Genomic DNA, 23,687 nt, shown 5'->3' with positions numbered 1-23,687 from the left:
ACTAGCCGCAAATTGCAACACCAGATTTTTTAAATATATTGAATCTAGGATTGCAATACCTCCCATAGGCAGCCAATGCATCAAAACAATCAAAACAGTTTTTTGCTCTATGATTGTATTTAACGTTGTCAAACTCACCAATATTGGGGCTGTATGGAAAGCTTGGAGTATCCTCTTTCTATCTGCAAAGTGTTTGTTTCATAGAAAATCCACCGTAGACTTGTTATGAGCTACTTTCTAACAAGATCGAAATTCAGTTCAGGTGTTTATTTTTTCTAAGTGCTGGAGTTTGGAAGCGCTCGTGGGAAATCACACAGTGGTCCTGTGTACCAGGCCAGCTGGTTCTAAATGTCACATAATGCATGAGGCAGCGGGAGCGGGACATGGCGTTATAGAAGACGAGCGCTTCCAAAGTTCAACACTTAGAAAAAATGATGACGCAGAATCTGGTTAAGATAGCAAAATAACGTTTTGATGCATTGGCTGCCTATGGGAGGTATTGCAACCCTAGATTCATCCGATTATAAAAAATCTAGTGTTACAATTTGCGGCTACCCCCTGAATAGGGAGCCCAGTCAAGTCATTAAACAATACAATAGGTTTTATGTTAATTACGATGAAACTCCTGTTCACAGTTTCCAGACCCTCCACGCTTATTTTCTCCCTGTTTTGTTTTTGGTGAATCGACGTCTCCTTTATGGAACATCAATGGACCTCCGGCCGCGTACATTTGTCGATAGTATTTATCTTGATGTGGAGGTTCACCGGCGGGGGGGGGGAGGGGGATATGATGCTGCATCAGGTGTGTCGCACCAAATTCTGGGCCCTGGGTACAAGGATGCACTCACATTTTGTGCTTTAACTATTGCAAAATAGCAGATATACGAGCTCACAGTGCGGCACCGAGTGCCGCGCTGCGAGCTTGTCAATCTGCTATTTTTTTTAAAATCATGAACCGTCTTTGAATATTTCAAATCCTTCTAAGTTTTTTTTCTTTTTGAAAGAATAAATATGTTTCTATGTCAGTGGTGCTCAAACATTTTCATGTGAAGGACCCCCAAAGTGATATGTATTTGGCCACGGACCCCCATCTCAAAATATTTTGTTCCACGGACCCCCCAGAAGCAAAATTTGAGTTACAAATGTTCGCTTAAAAAGTACTAATATTCAAAGCTTTGCACACATTTTCACGACTTTTCAAAAATAGCAGATCTAATAGCAGATCTCGCAGTATCTACTATTTTTCAATAGCTAAAGTATAAAATAATTAAGGCCCCTCCACCTTGGGCCCTAGTAACTCAGTCCTACTCCCCCCCCCATTGTGACACCCCTGTGCTGCATGCGGTGCATCACTCGCACATAAAGGGACGGACGGAGTTCACCTTGAACGTATCGATTTTCTGTCACGGTCTCTTCTTGTAATATCTATCCACACTCCACAGCCATGTCCATGTACTGGATCATATCGTTTTTTTCTTTATTTTTTTATTTTTTTTATTTGAAGAACCACCTCTTCTCTCTTGCTTTCAGTTCTGTTTGAGGATGCCCCCGTGATTCATGTCCTTCTGTCTGTCTGTCTCGTCAACTTCATGCATTCTTATTTTTGTGTATGTTTTTTTAAGCCCAATATAACCGGGAAAGCATCCGTGTCGTTTAATTATTCTTTTTTTGTGGGTTGCCTATTCAAACAAAGGAGACATACAAGCTCACACTGGCAGCGCGTCACTTCGAGCCTCACTAAATATTTACATTATTGTATCTTTAAATGTTTATACTCATCTATATCTTATTGGGATTCTGTTAGTTTATTGCACATTTACTTGTGTTAAACTTGATTTTGTGTGTGTGTGTGTGTGTGTGTGTGCGTGTGCAGAGATCCTAAACGGCGGTGTGTACGTGGACCAGAACAAGTTCCTGTGCCACGCGGACACCATCCACTGGAGGGACATCATCAAGAACCCCCAGGCTGAGCTGCTGGTGGTCCCCTCCAACAACAGCAACCTGGGCTGTACGTATGCGCACGCACGCACGCACGCACGCACGCGCACACACACACACACGCACGCACTCACGCGCAGAGGTCTTCAACAGGGCATGAGACACACAAAGCTATCCTTTGGGAGAGCTGTTTCACACCGCACCAAAAAACTAAACAATAAAAACAAAGCTGAGGGAAGCTGACAGCTGTTTTTTGAAGCTGTCCACTAGTTCCCCTGATAACAACAGACCCTGCAGTCCCCTCAGCTGGACGTACTGTAGCCGCACCCCCTTCAAGGTCAAGGTTAACTTTATTATCCCAGAGGGGCGATTTGTTTCAGAGCCGGCAGTAAATCGTCAACAATCAACTCACAAGCAAACAATTAAATCTTGTTGTCCTCTCTCTCTCTCTCTCTCTCTCTCTCTCTCTCTCTCTCTCTCTCTCTCTCTCTCTCTCTCTCTTGGCTACCTCACAGGGTTCAGTTTGTAAAATAAAATAAAATGAAGAATAAAAAAAATAACAGAAGTTGCGGGATAATTAAAATATTGATAGGATAGTATAGGGGTCTTCAACGTTTTCAGGCCGAGGACCCCTTAGCTGAGAGAGAGATGAAGCAGGGACCCCCTCAACCTGTTCATAGATTTCATATAGTTTCATCGTTTGACAGCACAATCATCAGTGTATTTTGGATTCATGTCAATTTGTGTTTTCAGATATTTAACCACTTGAACCGTCAACACTTAATTTAACTTCACCTTTCACTCTGTACTTAGTCCGCTCTTTTCCCCCTCTACACCAAACCTCTTTGCCGAAAATAGCCCATCTACAAGCTTGTAGATCTACTATTTTTGGCTACAGTTATATGGACAGAATATGGACACTAGGGTTCAAGTTGTTAATATAAAAAGGATTGGAAGATTTGGAGGACCCCCTGTAGTAACTCTGAGGACCACCTAGGGTTCCCGGACCCCCTGTTGAAGTTGATAAATTGGGATATTATCAAGCATCAACGTAAAAAAAAACGCCAAAAAGGAAATCCATGTATTTGATTCAAAGTCTTGACTGTATAGACTGAGCCTTCTTTATAACTCTGACTTTTTACAGTTGAGAGAGGTCCTTCATGTTTTGTGGCTGCAATTTTATGGCGCATATTCTGGCGATAATCTTCCAAACCTTGTCCTGTTCTTGAAAGTAAATGACCCAAACCTGTGAATAAAAGAGAAGGTTAAGAGAACGGAAGCAATAAAACAAGTATAGCACATCCTCTTAAAGGTGGTGTCAACATGACAAAACCTCTAAACTTCCCGGCACAAGTGCTGTACATACTGTATGTGCTGAATGGGCCTTAAGGGCTTTGCACAAAGATGCGTTTTTTTTGCACTGAAAAAAACGGACGATTTCATTTTTTAAAAGAAAACAATGATTCTTTATGACCTCATGCACACCGGCTCCAAATTTGCCATGTTCGATTTGTGCGTCTTGTCGCATGCGGTAAAAACTTATTTCTACCACTTTTTGTGGTCACATGTTCAAATACTGGATTCTGATTGGCTTAAAACAGTGGTAAATCAGACAACAACCTTTAGTTGGCTCATGGACACCACCCACTGAAACAATTAACTCATTCCCTGCCAGGCCCGATAGTCCCGAGATTATTTCAATGTCTTTCCCCGCCAGGCCCGATAGTCCCGAGAATTAAAAAAAAAAAAAATCAAAAATCAAAAAAAATTTTTTTTCAAAAAACTTTTTTGACCCCAAAAAATGGAGTAGGCATGATAGCAATCGCGAAATTGCATGTTTAACCCCCATAGCAACCCCATCTTTCAAGCATGGCAGCCATCTTGGCAGCCATCTTTGTTAAACATAATGGCTGGTATCTCATGAATGCCTGAACGGATTTCCATTCGGATTTTTTTGTTTGAAAGCTGTGAGCAATGTGGACACACGTGGTGCATTATCTAGGCATGGGTGTGCATTATCCGTGCACTATGAATTACATGGAAGTCTATGGAGACGAATGGCAGGTGGGAGTACGAAGGTATGTTAAAATGGCGGCCAATGTGTTAATGATTGTAACTAAAGATCCTTGCAAGTTACAACTGTGTTTTCTTTCATTTATATGGTAAAGGCTCGGCTTTGCCTCGTGCCACAACCCTGAAACAGTGGTAAATCAGCCAACAACCCACTCCCTCTCATGGTAAATGGCTTACTGACTCCTTTTATGACACCAAATCCAATGCGTTTTTATCATGCAGTAAAAGGAAAAAACGCAACGGTCCTGTATGCAAAGCCCTTTAGCGCAGACAAAATCAGTGTTTGTTTGGTTCAAGATAATTTGTCATCAATATTGCTCCCAAATACTGTACTACAGTCTGGCTCTCAATCACAGCAGCAGGAAGGTAGTGGAAGGCTTTCTTTTCCTAAAATCAAAAATACATACATTTGTGTTCAAGAAGGAAAGCTTTCAACAAAATCCTTCACCACTGGACCATGGTCAGATTGTCATAACTGTCAGGAGAAAGTTGAAAGGTTCTTTGTTTTGGGGTTTTGCACTGTACTGTATAATGTCTTCTTTTTTTCTTTTTTGCGGTGGAGGGATTCGGGGCCTTCGACTTCAAAATGCTTATGTGGTGGGAATAGTGCCAACGAACCACTGGGTGTAATGTCCATGAAGACCGATGTGATCTGAGAGAATTTCTTGAGATTTCTCTGCTGAGATCAGTGCTAAGTCTGCGATTGGACCCTGTGCCCCGTCATAGCATCAAAGCCATGCGAAATCAGAGAGCCCTTTACTTGTTTTTAAAGGGAACTAAACCCTAGGCTATTTTTGTGCTACTGTTTGCTGCCATCTAAAGATTAGAAAGTATCTAAAGGACTACGCTGAGCTTTGGAAGCTGTAATTTAGGCAACACGGCTGCAGCTAACAAAATAAAGCTGCAATCCAAAACTTTATTCCTTTTTTAATAAAATGTTATTTTAACCAATCTACTGTATACAACACAACTAGCACATCTGCAGTGGTTGGAGGTGGACTCTCTACTCTAGGACAAGGGTCTTCACCAGAGGGTCCGGGACCCCTAGGGGGTCCTCAGAGTTACTACAGGGGGTCCTCCAAATCTTTATGTGATAGAAACTCCCCCTTTTTTGATTTAACCACACCAACCGTTGTGAGCTTGTAGATCTGCTATTTTTGGCTAAAGTTCTCTGAATATATGCCCAGGGTTCAAGTGGTTAGGGAAAAACAATCACACAAAGATTTGGAAGACCCCCTGTAGTAACTTTGAGGACCCCCTAGGGGTCCCAGACCCCCTGTTGAAGACCCCTGGTGTAGAGGGTTTAAGTGGTTAATGATTAATGAGTATTTTGGGTTTAGCCAGGTGTGCCAAAATGCAATGCTTGACAGTATTGACACCTGGCATGGTCACATTGGTACCTAAATCTAAACACGTCCACCGTTAACTTCATGAGCTGCAGCTGTGTTGCCATTATATCACTGAGCACCAAGGTCAGCCTTGTCCTTTAGATGCATTTTTTGAATTTATGATGGCAGCAAACCCAACAACAAAAAAAAAGACCCCTTCAAAGAGAGCCGATTCTCCTATCGACTGTGTACAGTAACATGGCACTTCTCAAAGTGGGATCCGGGGACCCTCCTTGGGGTCCTTGAGGGGGTCCCAAGGGGTCCCCAACCAAAATGTGTTACAATAACATAATTCAAAACCTTAACCACACATTGTGTGCTTCTATTAAAAAAAGGATATATTTTGGCAGCGTCCACAACCAAATGCATACATTTGGGGGTCCATGACATGAAAGGGTTTGAGAACCACTGCTGTAATCACAGTGGTTCTCAACCTGAGGGTCCCGACCCACTTGATTTTTTGACAGTGAACCGACAATTGAATTATGTTTAAGACCGTTTTAATGCCTAAAAGAAATACCATTATTGTATCAAAAGTAATCAACGAGCTTTACTAGTTTGGGCACGTTGTCAAATAATATAAAAAGAGAGCCATGTTTGAAAATAGATTTTCACAATAGTTAGCCAAAAGTCAAACAAGATTGAATGCCTCAACTCCTACTTTCCAAGTGCTTTTGTGTGCTCAGAGGTACTACAGGGGGTCCTCCAAATCTTTCTGTGATAGAAACTTTTCTCCTTTTTTATATTAACCACTTGAACTGTAGCGTCCATATCCCGAGAACTTTGGCCAAAAATAGCAGATCTACAAGCTCACAACGCCTCGCACTGCGAGGCGTTGTGAGCTTGTAGATAGGCTATTTTCCGAGCAGAGTATTGAGCAAGTATTGACGGTTCCAGGGGATAAATATCTGAAAACACAAATTGACAAGAATCCAAAATACACTGATGATTGTGCTGTCAAACGATGAAACTATATGGAATCTTTGAACAGGTTGTGGGGGTCCCTGCTTCATCTCTCTCTCAGGGGTCCTTGGGGGCCTGAAAACATTGAAGAACCCCTGGTTTAGATAGGCACAGGCAGGAAGGAGGCCACCCGGGGCCACGCGCAGCAACAGAGGCACATTTCTTTACCGCCATTCCCCGAAGAACGGCTATGTGATTAATGCAGCAACAGAGCTGAGATGACAAAAGAAAAGAGACAATGAGAGCATTTAGTGCTGATTAACCCATTCAAAACGGGTAGTGTATTATTATTTTATGCTTTAACTATTGAAAAATAGCAGATATACAAGCTCACAGCGCGGCACCGAGTGGCGCGCTGCAAGCTTGTAGATCTGCTATTTTTGAAAAATCGTGAAAATTAGAATTTTGGACCCGATTCTATAAGTGTCTTTTGAATCCTTCTAAGGTTTTTTTGAAAAACCTCAGCAATCCGGCTAGCCATCGTCAAAGAAAAGGTCCTTTTCACTTCAACTGGAGCCCAGTTAGCCTGTTCTTGAGAGACTACTATGTCAGTGGTTCTCAAACCTTTTCATGTGAAGGACCCCCAAAATGATATTTATTTGGCCACGGACCCGCGCATCTCAAAATATCCAGTTCCAGGGACCACCCAGAAGCAAAATTTGAGTTACAAACGTTCGCTTTGAAAATACATTATATTCAAAGATTTGCACGCATTTTCACGACTTTTTCAAAAATAGCAGATCTACAAGCTCGCAGCGCTGCACTCGGTGCCGCGCTGTGAGCTTGTATATCTGCTATTTTTCACTGGTTAAAGCATTCAACAATTCTAGTCTTAAATGGATTAAATGGCGGGCGGAATTGAGCAGGCAGAAGGAGCGCAGCGAGGGATATAGGAGAGACGGCTGTACGCGCCAAAACGAAAAAGGGAAAAATAAAAAAGAGGCGAACATAAAGTGCGTGGGAGTTGGAGGTTGCCAGATCGAGGGCCCCTTGCCAAGTTGTAGTCGGTATTTAACATAACAACCTCGCCGCGGGGGCGGCTTGAAGGGTTCCGGATGACACTCCAGCGCTCTATCCCACTTACTGTGTAATTAACCCATAGTCAATTAAGACTTGATGACAGGCCACTGGCAGACGAGAGGAGAGCTTATACGTGTCCTCTTTTGAGGGCCGGCCGCGCGCGCGCCGCGGGTACGACAGAGATAGACAGACGAGAAAGATAGAGAGAGAGAGAGAGAGAGAGAGAGAGAGAGAGAGAGGCGGCCTGACGGGCGGTATAGAGAGAGCTGTCTTTTATGCTTAGATTCGCTCTCTCTCGCTCTCTCTCTCTTTGTGTTGTTGGAGCGAGAAAGACACATTTGTCACCGTCACCACGTGCAAATGGTCGACGGTTTGGGAAGTTTTGTCGGGTACGTGCGTGGGTTGGGGGTGTGTGCCTCAACCCCTGTTTGTTCAAAGTATATTCTTTTTTTTTGACAAGTGTGTGTGTGTGTGTGTGTGTGTGTCTGTGTGTGCGTGCGCGCGTGCACGTGTGTTCTGCAGGCAAACGCTGCCATCGCTCCTGCAATGGGCGCTGCTGGGGCCAACAGGAAAACCAGTGTCAAAGCTGTGAGTATCATCGACCTCGCACGCACACACACGCACGCACGCACGCACGCACGCACGCACGCACGCACGCACACACACACGCACACGCACACGGGCAAAGACATCAATCACCCTACCATGCCGCGCACAGTACCTCCTACCGCAGCGCGAGAACAGATCAAACAAAAGGGAGGCAGGCAGCTGGAGAGAGTCGCCCCATGCCGTCATTGTGTTATAATTACAGCATGCATGTTACAGATCCGCGCGGAGGAAAGCGACCTTTTCCCTCCTCCACGCCACGATGAGAAGCACAGGCCATCATTATACTGCGCTGTTTCCCTGCGCGGCGCCGAGGACAGCCCAGCGGGTCGCTAATGCCTCGACGTCAGCCCCACGCTGAGATGTTGGTCGTCACACGCCTCGGCCCCTTATTCTCGCCTGCTTTCACATGCGATTATGCCAGATAGCGGCGGAGGCAAGGACTGGCCATTGGGAAAAGCGGGACAACTCCGAACGGCCGGTTCATTCCCGGCCGGTCCAGGCCGGCCATTAGGAAAAAAATAAAAAATAAAATGTCGGCCTTTGTTCCATTTTGGGGGCTGGGCGGCCAACAAAGTAAATCGTCACTGTCGGTCAGAAACCTTGTATCTCCAAGTTTCAAATTTATAAATCTTTTCGCAAAGCAAAGCCCTGCTTCATCATACAAGGCCGTCGCACAAAAACAGCAGTTCTACAAGCACACAACGCCTTGCGGTGCGAGGCGTTGTGTGCTTGTAGATCGGCTGTTTTCACTAGTTTAAATCATTTTTAAAATGATAAATACAAAACAAACGGTTTTGGACATAAGGTTTCCACCCGACAACAACGAAATATAACTCATGTACAGTACATACCACACTAACAGAATCCATGTACAAAATTCCCCATAGCCTTAATTAATTTAGTGCAGGCATGCTTCAGACAGCCTCAGAGGACCCAGGCTTCTGTTTGGACCAGGCTTCTGTTTGGGCACTGCTACAGAGGACCCCAAAATTGTTTACATGCAGCTACACACAAACATATGCACCTAAGAGTTAGTTCTTGACGAAGTGAGTTGTTTTGGCTATACAGTGCAATAATGTTTCATGTGGTAACAGTTCATTGTGTTAGAATTTATCTGCGTGTGGTTTAAAAAGTTTGTTTTTGTAACTGTATCTGCTAGCTAAACTTGAGTGGCTAAGCTAACAGGACATAGCCTAACCTGTGTGTGAGTGCATGCTACTGTACTGTAGGTCTATGCTAGCACATGTGTTCATGGCTCATTTCAGTAAGATGCTATCTTTGTGTGCTATATTATTAAGTGATAGTACTATTGCTCATTGTTTTCATCTCCATATCCTTATATTATTATTTTGTATTTTCAGATACCATTCATCACTGTCTATTTTTGTCTGCCAACTATTAATTCTTCATAAAGAACTATAAACTGCCTTCAAGTGTCATCTTTGAATACTCTCTGACCGGAGCCCTGTGGTGGACACTACCTCAAACCCCTCAAAATATACAGTCCTCCCGTTTTAAGCTATAATATTTCACAATCCATATATGGCCAAGAGAGATGGCCAAGACAGCCCATATCTTCGTGGCTGGTTCTACAGACAGGGATCTCCATGTATTTGGCATAAAAGGGATTGTATGTATGATGTCAGATGTCATAGACGTCATAGGACTTTCACATAATAACGAATTAATGAGTAGGCCTAAGCATGTTTGGATACTTTCAGCTTATCTCCATATACAGTACATGGATCTCCAAATATGGGTACCAGGGGTTTCCATATACAGTACATCACTGGCCAGATGGCCAAGACATGGCGCGACCTCGCCTTTAGGTGTCTTACTAGTAGTAACATACTCTACCATGCAGAACTTTAAACAGACTCTTCTCATGTGCTCCTGTAGTGTGTTGTAGTAACATACTCTACCACAGGGTTCCCCAATAGGCGGCCTGCGGGCCATTTGCGGCCAACGCCTCGCACCACGAGGCGTTGTGTCCTTGTAGATCGGCTGTTTTCACTAGTTTAAATCATTTTTAACATGATAAATTCAAAACGAACGGTTTTGGACATACAAGATTTTCACCCGACAACGACGAAAACTGTCGCTGGAGTAGCGGGAACGCCACTGTCGCCCCCTGCAATGTTGTGGCCCTCGGCTTGGTACCCTAGACATAATTCGGCCCTTGGGGAAAACTAATTGGGGAACCCTGCTCTACCATAACAGACCTTTAAACAGGCCTCTCCTCCTCGTGTGCTCCTGCAGTGACAAAGACGGTGTGTGCGGAGCAGTGTGACGGCCGCTGCTTCGGCCCGTACGTCAGTGACTGCTGCCACCGCGAGTGTGCTGGAGGATGCTCCGGTCCCAAGGACACCGACTGCTTCGTATGTCTCTCTCTCTCACACACACACACACACACACACACACACACACACACACACACACACACACACACACACACACACACACACACACACACACACACACACACACACACACACACACACACACACACACACGCACGCATGAATATGTGTATGTGTACATGCACATACCTACTCTGTCTCAACCCCTTCTCTTCTCTCCCTCTCACACGCACGCACACACACACACACACACACACTGTAAATGTAACAGAGGTAATGCGAACCTCCCCACCCGGGGAGAAACCAGGCCTCCCACGTGAAAGTCCAATACCTTAACCATTAATCCAAAGGGATATCCCTATGGAACGAGGGAGATACTAGACTTATTGAGGCTTCAGGCTGGGGCTGCGATATATATATATATATATATACGTATCTCTTTCTTCCCTTTCTTTCGTGAGTACACATATCTCCCGCATCTCCTCGCTAACATCTGTTTGCTATCTGGCCCCGCTATATGGACATTTTCCACGTTATTTACCGGCTGATGAATTATTTGTCGTTTAAAGAGAGGCTCGTAAAAGCTGGGCGGCCGCTCGTCCCGTCGCCGAGCAAATTGGTGATTCACCGTTCCAATTAGTGTCCAATTAGTCCTCGAGTAATTATCCTGTGACAAACTCGTACGTATACCCGCCTCCCCAACCCTGCCCTAACCCCTACCAGTGGGAGAAAGTAGAATTGTACGTTTCTTTACCACCCTAGAATTATGATATTTGACAACTTTAGTGACAAGTTTACTTTGCCGATATTATTACATAACATTACACATTAACTACATAACCTATTTTATACATACCAGTGATGCAAATACTTTTGTACTTTTAGCCCCTGATACACGTAGCGATTTTTTCATCAATATCAACCAGCAACGACCAGAGGCGTCAATTGGTATGCAACTGCCATACCTTGGCTAAAGGGGAACAAATAAAATGTACTTCCTAAAATGAATTCATGCCTGTTGATAAGGTATGGCAACATGACTGGTGTCTTGCACGCCTGAAGGCACAAAAAGATGAATCCAATGACGCTGCCAGTGGCCATACCCAATTGACGCCTCTGGTCATTGCTGGTTGATATTGATGAAAGAATTGCTACGTGTATCAGGGGTTTACAAAAACGTCAATGGCACAGCGGTCCAGGCACCTATGGGCTCAGTGTGGCCTGACAGCGTGTTGCGGGTTCGAGTCCCGATCCCAACAGCCTTTGCTGCTTGTCACTCCCCATCTCTCTCCCCCATTTCCTATCAGCCTACTGTATCTGTATCACTAAAGCAGCACTAATCAACCTGCGGCCCGTGGTCCACATGCGGCCCCTGTAGCATGTCTATGCGGCCCGTCATGGTCATACCAATAAAAATATATTTTGTCTACTTTCATTGTGGACAAATAATTTCTCATGTCATCTTTCAGTTTCTCTCCAAAACACCTACTGTAGGAAACTGTTTTTGTCTTGTTTTATACAAGACTTTTTTTGCTATTTTATTTGTTCCAAAAGAAGAAACTTCGTCATTTCATCACTAATCATTTCACGACAATCTTTTTGAGAGGTTCGGCCTTATAGATGGAAATGTGGCAGTTTTTTTTTTAGACTACTCTTGTAGCGTGTTACAAAATAATTGCCCAAAATAAGACATTATAAGTCATTTTTAGCTTGCGGCCCTTGCTAGTGGCCCTGAGACATCTCAAGTTGAGTATAACCCTGCACTAAAGGCATAAAAGCCTCCCAAAAAAACTTGGATTGCTTGCCTCCTTTCACTCGTAACTTCTACATTCGTTTCTACATTGTGGCATTGATACTTTTACTTAAGTAAAGAAAAAAGAATCTGAGTACTTCTTCCCCACACTAGCCTCAGACGAACCGGGATGATATTGTTGTTGTAACTCACAGACGCGGTCCTCATCCAATTCAATTAGTGACAGCCGTCGCAGGGCCCTCGCCCAGCCCAGGACCGTTTATGAGCGGGAAACGTTTCTCCATTTAGATCAGGGCTTTGGATCAATGGCTCCAATTTCTACTCTCGCCCCGCTGTGCGGTGGTGAGGGACACGGGCGAGCGCTCCAGTGTCACGACGGGGAATTAAAAATGAAATGCCGCCTTAAGGCATTTAGACCGGGTACGAATTTTATGCTTTAGCTATTAAGAAAAATAGCAGACATACAAGCTCACAGTGCGGCACCGAGTGCCGCACTGCGAGCTTGTAGATCTGCTATTTTTGAAAGATCTTGAAAAAAATGTGTGCAATTCTTTGAATATTTTGACCCGATTCTATAAGCGTCTTCTGAATCCGTCTATGTTTTTTTTTTTAAAGATATGTTTCTGTCGGCGGATTTCAAACATTTTCAGGACCCCCAAAATGATAATTATGTATTTGGCCATGGACCCCCATCTCAAAATATTGTATCAAGGACCCCCCAAAAAGCAAATATTTGAGTTACAAATGTTCGCTTTAAAAAAATATATATATATTCATTGGTTTGCACAAATCTTCATGATTTTTCAAAAATAGCAGATCTACAAGCTCGCAGCGCGGCACTCGGTGCCGCGCTGTGAGCTTGTATATCTGCTATTTTTCAATAGTTAAAGCATTCAATAATTCTAGGCCCAAGCGGCTTAATAACTCGCTCGCTCATGATGACAAAACCCCCCCTCGACCGGCGCTCACCTCCGCACCCCCTTCCGTAATGGCACCCGGTGGTGCCTTCCAACATGGCTGACCGTGTGGGCTGTTGTTGTTGTTTGCTGTCCCCCTCAGCAGGCACGTGCACACATAGACGTCAAAGGGGGCTTGATCCCCTGCCCTTTTATCTGTCTGTAAAAAAAGTGCCCTCTCCAGAGTAGACCATGAATGCAGTTTTTACTATGGTGAAAGAAATGCAAATGCCCTCTTTCCATGCCATACCTGAAGGCAGCATTTAAGAGAATTGCCTTGTCCAAACTCTCGAATGCAGCATCTTATGTTGAAGAATTGCCGTCTCTGTGTAGAAATCCATGCCGTTACACCACATCTCCAGCATTGACTTGATTATGCCTAGTTCAGTGTGGTATCAAGCACCGAAAATAGCCGAGCTCACAACGAGCTTGGAGGTCTGCTATTTTCGATATTTTCACCAAAAATTAGAGATTTCAGCCTCTGCCTCTCTTAACATTCTCTGCACGTCCCTGCCCCACAGGCCTGCACTAACTTCAACGACAGCGGGGCGTGCGTGACCCAGTGTCCGCAGCCTTTCGTGTACAACCCCACCTCTTTTCAGCTGGAGCACAACCCCAGGGCCAAGTACACCTATGGAGCCTTCTGCGTCAAGAAATGCCCACGTAAGTGACACTCACTGAACTCTGCTGTGCTGGGGAGAAGAAGCTCTTCTTGTGTTGATTTCGTCGACTAAAACTACGACAACAACCTTTTTTCACATACGAAAACTAAATAAAAACCAAGTTATGATGACTAAAACTAATACTAAATAAAATATATTGACACATTTGTCAACAAATAAAAACTATAGACTAAAAGGTCAAGGAGGGACTAGTGGAGACGAGATCCAGTAGTAATTTTATGTTCGGTTGCGCTCGGCTGCTGTTCTCTGAAAAATAGCAGATCTACAAAATCCCAACGTGTTGCAGCGCGGCGCGTTGTGAGCTTGTAGATCGTCTATTTTCAGCAGGCAAACAAGTATAATATCAGGGCGTTACGACAGCATCAAAGCCCGGCAAAATACATTTTAGTCGACTGATATCAACTGTAGCTTTAGTCGACTAAAATCATATGATATTTAGTCGAATAAACCAAACTACAACTTTTCAGATGACTAAAATATGACTAAAACTAAATGAAAAAAATGCAAAAGACTATGACTAAAACTAAATCAAACTTTGCTAGCGCTGGTGCGCATGCATGCCATGCAGCCACCTGCAAGAAGAGCGTGCATGCTATGTGCTACTCCAATGGTGTTAGCTCGCCGGTTCCAATAGGCTCTATGCACAGCAGCCATTTTGGAGAGAAGTTGGATAGATAGATAGATAGATAGATAGATAGATAGATAGATAGATAGATACCTTTATTATCCCAAGGGGGATGGTCTTCTCACTTCCTTCAAAGGTGTTACCAATGATACTAATGAAGGCTCTGTTCCATTTCATGTTGCACAGTGGTTCTCAAACCTTTTACGGCTGCATTTGGTTCCATATTTGAACACTCTCAAGAGTAACACCTTCTAAGGGGTCATTTGAAACCCCCAAGGAACCATGAGGGTTTGGTGTAACAGAGTGTTTCTAGTGAGTCAACATGCACAATATCTCAGCACCCTGACTCTGTTTGAGCAGAATGGAACAGGGCCCTTCATTAGTATTATTGGTAACACCTGAAGGAAGTGAGAAGCCCATCCAACTTCTCTCCAAAATGGCTGCTGTGCATAGAGCCTATTCGAGTGAATGTGGGATGTGAGGACGCTGGCGTTGACTGTTCGCCGCTTCGCTTCCCAACGTATGAATGAATGGACCATTGTAGAGTGCTTTGAGTTCGCAACTTGCTTAGAAAAGCGCTATAAAATGCAATCCATTACGTGCACATAGGCCTACCCATGGAAAAAAGACAGGAGCTAATGCAGAGTTCTTTTGATGTCTGAAAGGAGGTGATACGGTCACCCACGTTTCATCCACAAAAGCTTTCATCAGGGTGAGAGAGAAGTCCATGTACTGTACACACATCAGTGAGACCAGACACAGGTGGCAGTTCAATTGACAATCAACAGGTGGCTCTCAAAAATAAGGAAAGGTATAAACAAAACTAGGGGTGCAGGAAAAAATCGATTCAAATTCAAATCGTGTTTCCAACATGGTAAGATACAGATTCTCATTTTCCAAAAATCTATTTTTTTATAGATATTATTTATTAGATATGATGATTTTTATTATTTTAATGTTATGATTTTGTATTATGTTTTTGTTTTATTACGATAATTTATTAAATATGATGTTGTGTTTGCACAAGTTAAAAGAATGTGTGATATGTGAAGATTCGCAGCCCTAAACAAAACCCTGGTGGAATATGAATGCAAAAGAAAACACCTTTCTGTCTTACAAAGTCCATTTGGCACTCTTATAGATTTCATAATTCTTTAGATCAGGGGTCTTCAACAGGGGGTCAGAGAACCACTAGAGGGTCCTCAGAGTTACTACAGGGGGTCCTCCAAAAATCTTTGTGTGATAGAAACTTTTAATTTAATATTAACCACTTGAACCCTGGCATCCATATTCGGAGAACTTTAGCCAAAAAATAGCAGATCTACAAGCTCATAGCGCGAGGCGTTGTGAGCTTGTAGATCAGCTATTTTTGGCAAAGAGCTTTGGTGTAGAGGGGAAAAAGAGCAGACTAAATACAGAGTGAAAGGTGACGTTTTTAAGTATTGACGGTTCAAGTGGTTAAATATCTGATAACACAAATTGACATGAATCCAAAATACACTATAACGATTGTGCTGTCAAACAATGAAACTATATGGAATCTATGAACAGGTTGTGGGGGTCCCTGCTTCATCTCTCGCTCAACTAAGGAGTCCTTGGCCTGAAAACGTTGAAGACCCCTGCTTTAGATTCATTCTTTTACCATCGGGGAGAATGCCTGTGTCAATGTGACCTGACCTCTGAATCTCTGTTCCCATGTCAGACAACTTCGTGGTGGACCACAGCTCTTGCGTGCGAGCCTGTCCCAGCAACAAGATGGAAGTGGAGGAGAACCGCATCAAGATGTGCATCCCCTGCACAGACATCTGTCCCAAAGGTGAGGCACCAGCAGGGACGTGCTGGGCCCCGGATTCAGCCAGAGAAAAAGAATTGGAGAGGCCCTCATTGCGCGCTATAGAGAGAGATATAGTAGCTGCTGCTACTCAAACATTTGCCATTTCAAATCATGACAAGTGACAAGCCAGTGGGCCAATTACATTAAGGTAGTTATATTTCGTCGTTGTCGGGTGGAAACCTTGTATGTCCAAAACCGTTTGTTTTGTAGCCTATTTATCATTTAAAAAATGATTTCAACTAGTGAAAACAGCAGATCTACAAGCACACAACGCCTCGCTGTGTGCTTGTAGATCGGCTGTTTTCACTACTTTTGTGCAAACGGTTGAATTTTTACTTTTGTGCAAACAGTTTAATTTTTTCCTAATGGCCGGCCTGGACCGGCCGGGAATGAACCGGCCGTTCGGGAGTTGTCCCGCTTTTCCCAATGGCCAGCACGTCCCTGGGCACCTGTGCGGCTGGGGGCAGCCCAAATAAGGTCAGGGAGGAGCACAAACATTACCGGAAAAGGTCGGCCGGGTCGACTCTCTCTTGGCCCGCGGGCTGAGAGAAAGAGAATGAGGAAATTCTCTGCAATGCGTCTAAACTACTACACAGCTATAAAGGTGCCCTTGGGCAAAGAGACACTCAAGCGCCAACGCGTTCGAGCGAAGCGGAAGGCGAAAAGGCCGCGATTGTACCGAATAACCCCCATGTGCAAAGTAAAGATAATGAAATAATAAAGTACCAAAAGGAAAGAGAGAAAAATAATAAACTATATGGACAGAAAATAAAGTTAGTGTATTTCATCGGAGGAGAGAGAGAGAGAGAGAGAGAGGGGGAAAAAAACAACCGGCGCTGCCTCAGATTTATTGACGGAAGGAGACAGGATCATGGGGTGCAATAAATGTGCAGGAATTTGTCTTGCTGACACTGGTGCAGAGCTCAGCTGATGACCTGCACACAATACAGTACTGACAACGTAGCCGCACAAGGACAACATCACCTCGCACTCTCCCAGAGACACCATGGAATATACCGGAAAACCTAAACTATTTTTATCACTCTCAATACAGTGTATCGTCGTTGTCGGGTGGATACCTTGTATGTCCAAAACCGTTCTTTTGAATTTATCATTTAAAAAATGATTTAAACAAGTGGAAACAGCCGATCTACGAGCACACAACGCCTCGCACCGTGAGGCGTTGTGTGCTCGTAGATCGGCCGTTTTCACTACTTTTGTGCGACGGTCTTGTATGATGAAGCAGGGCTTTGCTTTGCGAAAGAACGGACAAATTTGAAACTTGGAGATACAAGGTTTCCACCCGACAACGACGATATCCACTCAGCATCGGTGTTGGGAGAGATTTCTTTTTGCTTCAATACTATATTGTAGAGATGCTGTTACATGTTACAATAAGTCCCTTGTGAAAAATGTTACTTGAGTAAAAGTGCAAAAGTTATGGCATAAGAATATACTTGAAGTGCCAAACGTAAATTATTTTCAAACAGCTGAAGTATAAAATAGGGCTGTAGCGGTTACATCAAGTACCTCAAACGTGTGCTTAAGCACGTCACCTTGCACTCTGTGAAAAGAAGGGCGGGCGCGAGACACGCTGTAATACGTAAAACTATTTTTATCGCTCTCAATATATCCACTCAGCGTTCTGTAGCCGTCTGCTGTCTGGAATGTACCGGAGAGAGTGAGTGGCACTGCACTGGCTCAGCGCATGACGAAATCACAAGAGAAAAGCTTTAGCTCTGGCGTCTACGCACTCTTGTACATGTCACACAGCGCTGTTTCCTCGTCGAAGGCTTTCTGAGTCACAGCTTTTGTTTGAACGGTTACAGGGTCTGCAGAGGTGGTTTAGCACTGCTCTCTCTCCTCTTATCCCTCCCTGTCACCTTCTTTGATACGCTGGCTTATCCCTTCTTGACAGTGGTGGAAAAGGTGCTGTTTTACTTAAAGGGGAGAACCACCCATTTTCAATATTGAACTATGTCATTAATATACCTTGTGTTACCTAGAACTGGAGGATTGATTTAGCATAGTTCAATATTGAAAATGGGTGGTTCTCCCCTTTGAGTAAAAGTATCAATACTGCAATGTAGAAATACTCTGTTAAAGACCAAAATTCAAACTGTACTTGAGTAAAAGTACAAAAATATTGATATCAAAATGTACTTAAAGTACCGAGTACAAAATGTTGGAAATAGCAGATCTACAAGCTCACAACGTGCCACAATGCGTTGTGAGCTTGTTGATCGTTTATTTTCAAACAGCCTAGGTATAAAATAGGCCTAAAGTGGCTCATGTATGTTTTAGAATATTATAATTTATATCTGCAAAGTAACTAGTAACTAAAGGTTTCAAATAATTGTAGTGGAGTAAAAGTACATACAATATTTGGATCCAAGATGTGGTGGAGTAAAAATATTGGAAAAAGTAAAGTACAATTATCTCAAACTTGTACTGAAGTACAATACTTAACTAAATGTACTTATTTACTTTACACCACTGCTTCTTGATGCCCTTTTTTTTGGGGTGGGGGGCTTTTATGCCTTTATTGATAGGACAGTAGACTGGCAGGAAATGAGGGGAAAGATGGGGAGTGACACGCGACAAAGGTCGTCCGGATCGGGAATCGAACCGGCGCCGCCGCCAGGCACGCATGCCTATGTGGCAATGCCTAAGTGGGTATGCGCCTGGACCAGTAGGCCAGTGGGCACCCCGATGCCTTTTTTCATGTGCTTGCGTATCCCCTACTTCAGGGGTCTTCAACGTTTTCAGGCCGGGGACCCCCAAACTGATGGGGAGATGGAGCAGGAACCCCCTACCACCTCGTAGGGTGGGTGGGGGTGGGGGGGGGGGGTTGTTCTCTGGTCACACCATTTTACAGCGAGCAGGGTGGGCCGTACCACTACCATTTCTAAACATACTACTTATTAACTGAGAACAAATGTCAATAATATCAACAATCTGTCAATTGCATAGTAATCATGTATTCAAGCTATTCAAAATGGATAGAATCATGATTTATTTTTCAACATAAATGTGGAAAATGGCAAAAAGAAAATCTTTTTGGGATTTTTTTTTTATCAAGCAATAATTTCGCGGACCCCCTGCAGTACCTCCGCGGACCCCCTAGGGGTCGCGGACCCCCTGTTGAAGATCCCTGCCCTACTTGTCACCCTCTTTCTATAGATAGTATGCTAGTGTTGTTCTATGCTGACTACTTGTTCACACGTTGTCGTTGCTGTTTAGATTTGTTCTCTCTTAACCACAAATGTTTACCTGGTATCCTGGTCTCTCTGAGGCACTGCAATGTTCTCTTTGCACTCTACTTAAGTGACATTTACTCCGATCTGGCACTTGTAAGACATTCTGTCTAAGAGCATCTGCTAAATGCCTTAATTGCAATCGTTTACAATAAAGACGCGTACGCGACTCGGTGAAGCCACACCACACACAGCACAGCACAGTCAAATCTCAGCTGATGAAGGCAGACGGGGAGTCAATTCTAAAGGATTTAAATAATAAAATAAAAGCTGCTCATCAGTTTATTGCCACAAGCTGTAATGGACATCAACCGGGCGACATTAACGTGTGAGACCCTTTGCAGAGCAATTTGGTGTAATAGCGCATCATTAAAAAGTGGTGATAATAGATAGGAATGACTTGAAAGGCTTTAGACAAATCTAATTTATGTTGGCTCGGGGGGGCAGAGCCACTGTTGCACAGATGTTGACAATGAGCCTCCCTCCACTGCTGAACATATCGACATGCAAACCAATGCCACACAATAGAGCAGTGAATTCTGAATACCCATAGACCTTTTTCATATCGCGGCATATAAGAACTGTGTTCCAAACATAATCAAATGATCTAAGTGGTTTGACTCATATGGATATGAAGAATCAACTGATGGTGAGAAAACGCTAATGTTGCTGTCGCCGAATTAGTTACATTTTCTCTAGAAACAGGCTTTATCAAATATGAGTGACTGACTATCATGAACCATACAGAGACACCTCCCCGACAATATCGTGCAAACCGTTTGTTTATTTTTGGACCACAATGCTTATATGAGACGATTTTAAGATGACCCAGTGTTATTCTCCATTGAGAAATTACTTCCGTGAACCGGGGGATGAGCGAGTAACGTCATGATTTCACTGCTCTATATGAGAGTTATTCTATAACAATCAATCTATATACCTTATCTGTCTATTGATCGATCAATTGAAACATCTTTCATTGATCCATCATTTTCATAGATCGATCTATCGAGAGAGAGAGAGAGAGAGAGAGGGAGAGAGAGAATACATACATTAACATAGTACATGTTTAATTAAGTTGTTAAACTGTGCCATTATTAAACATATCAAAAGCAGGGGCATGCCCCCAGAGCACCCTGCATCTATCGGTCCCACCCTTTTTTACAGTACACTAATAAGACAAAATAAGACATAATAAAGCCATAATTAAGAAATAATGTGTTGGTAATTAGAACTTATAATGTTTTATTAGACAAGAACAAAGACAGAATAAGACAGAATAAAGCCACAATAAGGATGATGTTTTATTACCCCTTGAATGAAGCGTAACATATCAGGGTCCCAACAAACTCTAATAAGTCCTATAAGACCAATCAGGGTCCTAACAAAGTCTACTTATTTAACATTAGGCTTCATTAGAAAATAATGTGCTCTAATTACAAACAAATTAGCACTCATTATCACAGAATTGTACTGTAAAAACTAATCAACGACAAGGTAATTAGAACTTATAATTTTTATTAGACAGAAACAAAGACAGAATAAAGCCATAATAAGGATGATGTTATTACCACTCAAATGAAACGTAATAAATCAAGGTCCTAACAAACTCTTCTTATTTAACATTAGGCTTCATTACAAAATAATGTGCTCTAATTACAAACAAATTAGCACTCATTATCACAGAATTGTACTGTAAAAACTAATCAACAACAAGGTAATTAGAATTTATTAGACAGAAACAAGACAGAATAAGACCGAATAAGGATGATGTTATTATATGAACAATGGCCGAACTCTCCACCAGGGGGAGCTCCTGAGCACATTTTTTCCCTGCCTGCTGCAGAAGAAGAGAGGAGGAAGCCAGCAGCAGAGCAGATAGCTCCATATGTTTTTCTAAGAGAGTGTTTTGACACATGTTCCAAAGCTTTAAAAGCTGATTCTGAGGCAACTAAATGTGATCAACCTTACAGACATTGAGTAAATGATTTTCTATGTTACTGTATGCTGCCAGATGACCTGAGAGTACCGTTTCCTTTTCTTTTGATGAAGAATCTCTGGTGAGTGTGTCTTTCTTAACAAGGGTGCTAAGCTAACTGTTAGTATGCAGCTTCATGCTAACAGTTAGCTTAGCACCCTTGTTAAGAAAGGCACAAAAAAGACAATTACACTCACCAGAGATTATTCATCAAAAGAAAAGGAAACAGTACTCTCAGGTCATCTGGCAGCATACAGTAACATAGAAAATCATTTACTCAATGTCTGTAAGGTTAATCACATTTAGTTGCCTCAGAATCAGCTTTTAAAGCTTTGGAACATGTGTCAAAACACTCTCTTAGAAAAACATATGGAGCTCTCTGCTCTGCTGCTGGCTTCCTCCTCTCTTCTTCTGCAGCAGGCAGGGAACAATGTGCTCAGGAGCTCCCCCTGGTGGAGAGTTCGGCCATTGTTCATATAATAACATCATCCTTATTCTTATTCTGTCTTAGTCTTATTCTGTCTTGTTTCTGTCTAATAAATTCTAATTACCTTGTCGTTGATTAGTTTTTACAGTACAATTCTGTGATAATGAGTGCTAATTTGTTTGTAATTAGAGCACATTATTTTGTAATGAAGCCTAATGTTAAATAAGAAGAGTTTGTTAGGACCTTGATTTATTACGTTTCATTTGAGTGGTAATAACATCATCCTTATTCTGTCTTATTCTGTCTTGTTTCTGTCTAATAAATTCTAATTACCTTGTCGTTGATTAGTTTTTACAGTACAATTCTGTGATAATGAGTGCTAATTTGTTTGTAATTAGAGCACATTATTTTGTAATGAAGCCTAATGTTAAATAAGAAGAGTTTGTTATGACCCTGATTTGTTACGTTTCATTCAAGGGTTAATAACACCATCCTTATTATGGCTTTATTCTGTCTTTGTTTCTGTCTAATAAAAATGATAAGTTCTAATTACCTTGTCGTTGATTAGTTTTTACAGTACAATTCTGTGATAATGAGTGCTAATTTGTTTGTAATTAGAGCACATTATTTTCTAATGAAGCCTAATGTTAAATAAGTAGACTTTGTTAAGACCCTGATTGGTCTTATAGGACTTATTAGAGTTTGTTGGGACCCTGATATGTTACGTTTCATTCAAGGGGTAATAAAACATCATCCTTTATTCTGTCTTATTCTGTCTTTGTTCTTGTCTAATAAAACATTATAAGTTCTAATTACCAACACATTATTTCTTAATTATGGCTTTATTATGTCTTATTTTGTCTTATTAGTGTACTGTAAAAAAGGGTGGGACCCATCTATCTGCCAGTATGTTTACCTACCACCACCCACCCCATTGACGTTAGAGTACATATTTTAGCACCCCTACAGGGTAGGGATGGAAACCCCCCTCCCCCTCTCTCTCTTTCCCTCTCACAGTCAGGCCGGCGGGCCCGTGGCACCGTCCATCGATTGGTCGATCTCTTGATTACACCGTCACGCTGCGGGGGGCGGGGTAATGAGGGATAGCCCAAGGAACTGTGGGGAAATGATAACAAATTAACATTTCAGATATGGAATTGGCTGGTATAAATCACTATCAAAAAGCGGTTACGCCCGCTAATGCCAGCCCTATTCATCACCCTCCCCTCCCTCCCCTCCCCCCGAGCCTCTGTCAGAAACATTTGGCTCGCGCTGGCCTCCCGCAAGTGTAATTAATGCACATGTAATGAATTCATTAGATGTATAAGGGATTGGGCACCGATTGGCTTGCTTTCTTATCCCCCGAGTCATCAAGAGAATCTGAGCGGTATGGATGGAGAGAGAGGGCTGTGGCCTTGTCAGTGACCCAAAGAAAAATGTTATTTCCATATATTATATTGTGTAAAGCAGGCGTATGCCAATGACCCAGAGACAGATGTTATTTCCATGTATAACAGGGGTATAAAAAAGGTATAGTGGCAATCAAGCATAAACATGTCTTATAAGTATATTTTAGCTGAGATTTGTTTATGACCTACTTTATCTGTATCTACAAAACTGTTTCATACCGAAAGTCCCTGCCAGAAGCCACATTTTTATTGTACAATAACGTGTGTGTGTGTGTGTGTGTGTGTGTGTGTGTGTGTGTGTGTGTGTGTGTGTGTGTGTGTGTGTGTGTGTGTGTGTGTGTGTGTGTGTGTGTGTGTGTGTGTGTGTGTGTGTGTGTGTGTGTGTGTGTGCCTGTGTGTGTGTGTGTGCGTCCT

General features: G+C 42.8%; 1 protein-coding gene across 1 annotated transcript in view; it reads left to right on the top strand.

Annotated features, from left to right (window-relative positions):
- The window catches only part of LOC308280042 (receptor tyrosine-protein kinase erbB-4-like), a 789,750-nt gene that overhangs the window by 395,186 nt on the left and 370,877 nt on the right, over window positions 1-23,687 (top strand). Inside the window, 5 exon segments of the mRNA XM_080720298.1 lie at window positions 1,874-2,008; window positions 7,905-7,970; window positions 10,251-10,369; window positions 13,582-13,723; window positions 16,071-16,184. Coding sequence (XP_080576424.1) covers window positions 1,874-2,008; window positions 7,905-7,970; window positions 10,251-10,369; window positions 13,582-13,723; window positions 16,071-16,184 — 576 coding nt within the window.

Source organism: Nannobrachium achirus (genome assembly GCF_963921795.1).
Source record: "Nannobrachium achirus genome assembly, chromosome: 24".
NCBI lineage: Eukaryota > Metazoa > Chordata > Actinopteri > Myctophiformes > Myctophidae > Nannobrachium > Nannobrachium achirus.
This window is presented reverse-complemented; position numbering and strand designations above follow the sequence as displayed.